The sequence below is a fragment of the Leptinotarsa decemlineata genome, unplaced genomic scaffold (assembly GCF_025532065.1).
Source record: "Leptinotarsa decemlineata unplaced genomic scaffold, Ldec_3_MD MMD2_P_RNA_scaffold_14, whole genome shotgun sequence".
Taxonomy (NCBI): domain Eukaryota; kingdom Metazoa; phylum Arthropoda; class Insecta; order Coleoptera; family Chrysomelidae; genus Leptinotarsa; species Leptinotarsa decemlineata.
This window is the reverse complement of record NW_027412528.1, coordinates 2,270,694-2,277,632: the sequence shown is the minus strand read 5'-3', so window position 1 is coordinate 2,277,632 and position 6,939 is coordinate 2,270,694. Positions and strand designations below refer to the sequence as shown.

The 6,939-nt window shown below is 39.5% G+C and overlaps 1 protein-coding gene across 1 annotated transcript; it reads right to left on the bottom strand.

Annotated features, from left to right (window-relative positions):
• Nucleotides 1-1,241: 1,241 nt before the first annotated feature.
• On the bottom strand, nucleotides 1,242-6,627 carry LOC141484690 (uncharacterized). Its single transcript, XM_074179891.1, has 2 exons — nucleotides 5,127-6,627; nucleotides 1,242-1,465 (listed from the first exon to the last, which is right to left on the bottom strand). The coding sequence occupies exons 1-2, from the start codon at nucleotides 6,625-6,627 to the stop codon at nucleotides 1,242-1,244; spliced, it is 1,725 nt and encodes a 574-aa protein (XP_074035992.1).
• Between the last annotated feature and the right edge of the window lie 312 nt (nucleotides 6,628-6,939).

Sequence of the window (6,939 nt, the reverse complement as noted above, 5' to 3'; positions counted from 1 at the left end):
GAAGAATTTTTACTGGAATCAGGAATCTCTAGGACCAATAGAGATCAAATCGGAGCAGCTCAGTGGCTGAACATTTATTCAAGGAATTCTAGGATTGTGGAAACTCTGGGACTTAACAGAGCTTATACTGGAGCAGATTACTGCTTGGATAATTCATTGAAGTATTTAATCATAGCTTACGTTTGTCCAGATTCCTTTTGGGACTCCGCCAGAGGAAAGCAGACCAAATCCTGCAAAGGAAGAGCAGGTCCCTACTGAAGTTGCCCGGTCTCACTCCACCCGACCACCTTGCGGTGTTAAACGGTCGTGGTGTTTAGAAATAAACTCGGAGGGTCAAGACATTATTAGTAACGTCCTTCGGGCGAACGACTCAACCTAACCGTTGGGACCTTCCAGGATCACGATACCTTTTTACCTTATCCTGTGAGCGGCTAGGATGAGGGCCGCTGGTGAGGGTGCTCTTCAACCCTTAGGCTCCTTGTTCCTAAATCACTAGCTCAGTTCACCCTGTAGGCCTTGGATAGGAAAAATCAGTTTCGCGATCCAAGGGTGAACTTTGAAATATTAGATTTCCGTGAATTCTTCCCTCTATTTCCTCGTCAGAGCCATTTTAGGGAAACTTTGAAATCGAAATGCAGACTAGAGCAAGACAAGCGCGAGCGCAGCTTGCAGAAAATACACCAGTGAGACCACAAGTTCTTCGTCAGAGACGCTTAGCCGCCTGAGTGCGACTTCTACAAGCAGACGCGGAATCCCCTAGGAATCTGTTTTCGCAGGCAACAGAATTCCGAGAACTTCGGTAGAGTCGGTCAGTCTGAGGGTAGACTCTACTCAACGTAAACCTTTTGCGAACGAGGACACAAGTACCTCTCCCGTGGTGGCAGAGCGACAAACCCTGGTCATTGGTGGCTTTTCCGCAAGTCGAGTAGATAGAGAACTCGACATGACACAAAGGACAGATTTCTCAAATCGCGGTAACAACTCGGCTTATCAAACAGTATTAAATCGCATTAGGTACGGAACAAATGCAAAAATCAAGGATTTTTGCCGACGGCGACAACCGGAAGGATTTTTCCCTCCGAAACCGATAGTTCTGCCTGAATGCGATCCATTGAGGCACACTATGGAGGAGTTACCCATTCATGAGGTAACCCCGAGTCCAAGAATACACAGGGTGTAGTCATCCTGCGGAAACTGAAATTGTGAGAGAAACATTGCCATTGTCAAACCCGACAAGAGGATCATGCCATAGCGGACAAGACTTCCGAAACAGCGAGAGTTTCGAAAGAAATACCACCGGACAGAACTTTCGGAACAAGGAAATTTTCGAGAGGCGCGGTGAAGGACAGCGTTTTCAGAGCAAAGAAGGCTTTGGAGATGCTGGCGATAGGGAATTGAGCGACGAAGCACAGGTCGTCCGACGCCAGGCGTCGCGATGCCCCCAGGGGGTAACACTTAGCGATCCCTGGAAGGAGAAGGGTGCGTTGCGCACATGAGCGTCTCGTACCCAGTTCAAGCCAAATACTGACGACCTAGCGGAAGCTAGGGGGTGGTGGAATGCCAAGGAGTCACCCTGAAGCCGAGAGAGGCTTCAGGGTGACTCATCGCGGGGTCAGTAGCTCTATAACGAATTCCAATTCCCAGAAGAGCTAACTGAAGCAAACCAACCTCCCGTCGTACCTAGACAGGAACTGAGTCCTGAAATCCCTAACAGCCAGCCGGCCGTTACGGCGAAGGGTAAATGCGGTCGATGGGGGCTGAGTCGCGGGACACGCCCCCTCAAGCGGACCCTTTTACCTCGGTATAGGACAAGTTCTTATGGCAAAAATTTATATAAACTGATAGTGAATGCTATTTTTGAGAAAACGATGAGGAACATTCGGTTACACAGAGTGGTCAAACTTGTGAATTCCTAGAGCGATCGTTATGGCGCCAAAAATTTAATTGCGAGCCCATGAGTCGAATTGTTTTCGATACAGACTTAGTGGCTGTTGAATTGAGAAAGACTGAACTTGTTTTCAATAAACCTCTATACATCGGAATGGCAATATATTAGATATTTCAAAAACATGCATGTTTGATTTCCATTACGATTTCATGGTGCAAGTTAATGTATACAGATACAGACAGCTTCATCTACGAAATAACTTGTGAAGATGTCTATTCCGAACTTATTAAGAAGAACCTACCAAAATTTGATACTTCCGATTATTTGCCCGATAATATGTTTCAAATTCCACTTGTGAATAAAAAAATTCCTGGGTTAATTAAAGATGAAGCAAATGGTAAAATCATCACGCACCTACCATGTACACCAACAAGGTGCAGGGTGGAAAAGTTATTGAAGAATCAAACTGAATTCGATATAATGTAGTCAAAAATAAAATTGATTTCAAAGATTATATCGATTGTCTCAAAAAATTTGAAGAAAACATATGTGAGCAGTTTACTATTCGATCATACGCTCACAACGTTTTCAGTATCAAGCAGGTGAAAATAGGCTTAAGTCCACACGACAATAAACGAAAATTAATCCCCAAATCATCCGACACTTCACCTTTGGGCACTATAGCTTGAAATAAGGTTATCATTTGGACTTTATTTCTATTGATGTGATTCATTGAAAAATTTTGTTCTTGTTTGAATATGTCTGATAGGTGTGTGTTACTCTGAGAATTTTCAACAGCGGTAAGAGTCCACCAACTTTGCAAGAATTGACTGCAAACAGAAATATGTATGAGTATTTCAGTTTTTGTATACTACTTATTATTGTACATGTACACGTTGATATAATTTGAATGAAATATATTGAAATTTTGTATACTTATTTATTGTTGTACACACACGTTGATATAATTTGAATAAAATATATATTGAAATTTTGGTATTATCGCAATGTGAAATTCAAACAATCTGCATGGGTACGTCCCTACATTTTTAATCTTCCTCTTTGAAGATGATCACTTGGTGATCAAAACACGTGTCGAGGTGTTGAAAATAACGATTTGGTGTTGGGAAAAAACTCCAGTAATATTCCCTACATCGAGTTGAATACTCGTCTAAGGGCTGCAGCCACCAGTTCTTTTTGCAAAAATCTATATAAACTATTATGCTATTTTTGGAAAAACGATGGAAAACATTCGGTTACACAGGGTGGTTAAACTTGTGAATTTCTGGAACGGTCGTTATGGCGACAAAAATTTAATTGCGAGCCCCCGATTTCAGAGTCGAACCGTTTTCCATACAGACTTAGTGCCTATTGAATTGAGAAAGACTGAACTTGTTTTCAATAAATCTCTGTATATCGGAATGGCAATATCAGATATTTCAAAAATATGCATGTTTGATTTCTATTACGATTTCATGGTGCCCAATCCAGTTATAGGAAATTTCAAGTTAATGTCTACACATACAGCTAGATCCATCTACGAAATGAAGTGGGAAGATGTCTTCTCAGAACTCTATGAAAATAACCTATCAAAATCTGATACTTTCGATTATTCGCCCGATAATAAGTTTCAAATTCCACTTGTGAATAAAAAAGTTCCTGGGTTAATGAAAGATGAAGTAAATGGAGCACTTCGAAGGGTTAAGTTCCAAAATGCACACCTACAACGTGCAGTGGTGGAAAAGTTATCAAAAAATCAAACGGAATTCGATATAATGTAGTTGAAATTGAAATTAATTTCAAAGATTATATTGATTGTCTCAGAAATTTTAAAGAAAAAAATATGTGAGCATACTACGCTCACAACGTTTTGAATATCAAGCAGGTAAAAAAAGGTTACGTTCACTCGACGACAAAAGAAAATTAATCCCCAAATCATTCGACACTTTACTTTGGGGGCACTATAGCTTGAAATGAGGTTGTCATTTGGATTTTCTCTTTATTGAAAATTGTTGTCTTTGACTCTGAGAATTTTCAACATCGGTCCTACCGATGTCCACCAACCAACTTTGCAAGAATTGAGTGCAAACAAAAATATGTCTGAATATTTCGTTTTTGTATACTATCAATTATTGTACACGCACACATGGATATAATTTTGATGAAATATCTCGAAATTTTGTATACTTTATTGTTGTACACACACGTTGATATAATTTGAATAAAATATATATTGAAATTTTAGTATTTTATTGCATCATACCCCTTTTTATTGAATTTTTTTTCCATCTCATACATCAAATGAAACAAATGTTACAATATTTTCTCATTTATTACATAAATCATATACTATTTTCTGTTTATAATAAAATAAATATTCACGTAAAGCATTAGCATACAGACTATCTAAAGCTGAAGCTTGACAAAAATCTATGATTTTTTCCAAAGTTAAATTAGTTTTATTTTCACGTAATCATGATTGTATTAAAACACCTCGATAATAATCACAAAAATTCAAAGCATCCAGCAATGCGATACGGTCAGAGAGCACACCAAGGTGAGTATTCAGGATCTCGTTTACATCTCGTTGATACAGCTTCATGTTCGTGGTATCCTTGGAAATAGAAACTTGATTGGCATTACTTCATTTATGCCTGACTCAACATTGTCATCTTGTTCGTCCTCTGCATACCCACTGAAGACGTTTTCATCATCATCCTCATCTGTACCTGCAACATGTACGAGGGATTGGAATGGAGTCGTTTCAGGCTCTTCCACTACCTCTTGTTTGAGTTCGGTTTTTGCCTCAGTTTTCAATGGGATGATACCTGATCGTGTTGTTTTATTTTCTATTTTTCTCAATGGAATAGACAGACGTTTGAAAAATCTTTGCAATGACTCATCTTTTTCGGATTTATCCAATTTCAGAGCCAAATATTTTTTTCGAATAATGCGTGCAATTTCGTTGATTTTATTCTTTCGAATAACATCAACTCTTTGTTTTTTTTTTAATTCATCAATTCGCATCAACCGCTAGGGTTATTAGCGACAGATCAGTACATATTGAAAAATGCTGGTAATGTTTGGTACAAAATATTGTTTTAAATACGTTGCAATAGATTAATATTGTTCATAAATGAAAACAGTTTCCTAAAATTGCAATTTTCACCCAAAATATCTTCTATTGTCTCTGAAAACTGATGATTCACCCTTTCTTGATGGTACAGTGGGCACTCACATAATATATGTTTCACGGTTAGAGTCGTATCACATAGATAGCACACAGGTTCGGTGGAGCGAGTGCTGAGATAGTCGTGAGTGATTCTAGTATGGCCTAATCTCAGTCGTGTAAGCACAACTTGATGTTTTCTGTTGTTCGGAATGGATTTGTAAGGGCAAATACTCTTCTTCACTTCATGTAGTTTGGAGTTGGAGGTGTCCCATTCAAATTGTCTTGATTTGTTTTGAAGGTGTTTTAAGAAGACCTTCATGTCTGACGGTATTATAGCTGGAAGAGCTGTGATTTCGCCTTCAGTAATCGCTCTCTTAGCTAACAAATCAGCTCTCTCATTACCTATAATTCCACAATGTGAAGGGACCCATAAAAGTCTCAAGTTGATTCCGTTATTAGAGATTCTTCGGAGTTCATGTTTTATCGATATGAGGATCGGATGGCTGGGATAGAGTTCAGGAAGAGCGGATAAAGAGCTGAGGGAATCCGTGATAATAAGACATCGTTCAATATTTTCTTCATTTGCAAACTGCATGGCTCTCCATACCGCATAGAGTTCTCCCGTAAAGACTGTGGCTGTTTCTGGAAGTTTGAATATAACTTGATGGTTGTCTGTGGTAAAAGCAGCTCCTGTCCCTTCTTCTGTTTTCGAAGCATCTGTATAATTGCAGGTGTATCCAGCATATGTCAAGAGATGGTGATGAAAAGTTTTCGATATTGTTTGGGTGTTTCTCTCAGATTTTTTCAGGAAAGTTAAGCTAGTGTCACACTCTGGAGGAGAAATGAGCCAGGGAGGAGAAGGGGGGTTTATTAGGTTCGTATTCGCTGGAATAGATATACCACTATCGGATAGATACCTGTTCACTCTTCCGTAGAGGGGTAAATCTGTTCTGGGGTTTCTCTGGAAAGTGTTTTTGAAACGGTTGGCTATAGTGTTGAAGTGAACAGGATTTGTTGGATTCGAGGCTACTGAGAAGGCATATTGAAGTGTAAGGTACTGTCTTCTGGAAGTTAAATATGGTTCTCCAGCTAAGCACTGTAGACTGGTTATCGGGCTGGTACAAAAAGCTCCCAAAGCTATCCTTAGTGCATTGTTCTGTATCACGTCTAGATTTCTGAGCACTGTATCTTTAGCTGTGTTATAAACGATGGCACCGTAATCCAACCTGGACCGAATGAGGGTTCCGTAAATGTTAAGTAATATTGTGGTGTCCGCTCCCCAATCTTTGGATGCAATTGTCTTCATGAGGTCGAGGCTTCTCTGACAGGATTTCTTCAGGTACATGATGTGAGATTTCCAGTTGAGTTTATTGTCGAATATCATGCCTAAAAACTTCATGTTGTCAACATATTCGATAGGGCTGTTGTGGAGAATAAAATCTTTTGGATTGTCCTGTTTTGTTTTTGAGAAAATCATGTATTTAGTTATGCTGTGAGAGAGTTTTAGACCGATTTCGAGTGACCATTGCTCCAAATTCCTCAAAGCTGTCTGAAGACCTGTGTTCATGGTTGTTTGGATTCGGCCTTTCGTATATATGACTAGGTCATCTGCGTATAGTCTTGCCTTGATTGGGGATTTGCATCTATCGAGTATGTTGTTGATTGCCACCAAAAATAAAGTGACGCTCAATGGGGACCCTTGTGGTATACCGTTTTCCTGGATTTTTGAGCTCGATAGGTGTCCATTGGCTCTCACCTGAAAGCTCCGTTCGTGAAGAAAGTTGGATACGAAACTCAAGATATTTCCTCTTATGGACCAGCTCCACAGGGTTTTAATGATTTAATATCGCCAAACAGTATCGTAAGCCTTGGTTATAGC

Coding starts and splice junctions, on each gene's coding strand:
- LOC141484690 (XM_074179891.1), bottom strand. CDS start 6,627: ATGAACACAGGTCTTCAGACAGCTTTGAGGAATTTGGAGCAATGGTCA. Junction 1,466..5,126: donor AACCGTGAAACATATATTAT/GTGAGTGCCCAC, acceptor TTCTCCTTCCAG/GGATCGCTAAGTGTTACCCC.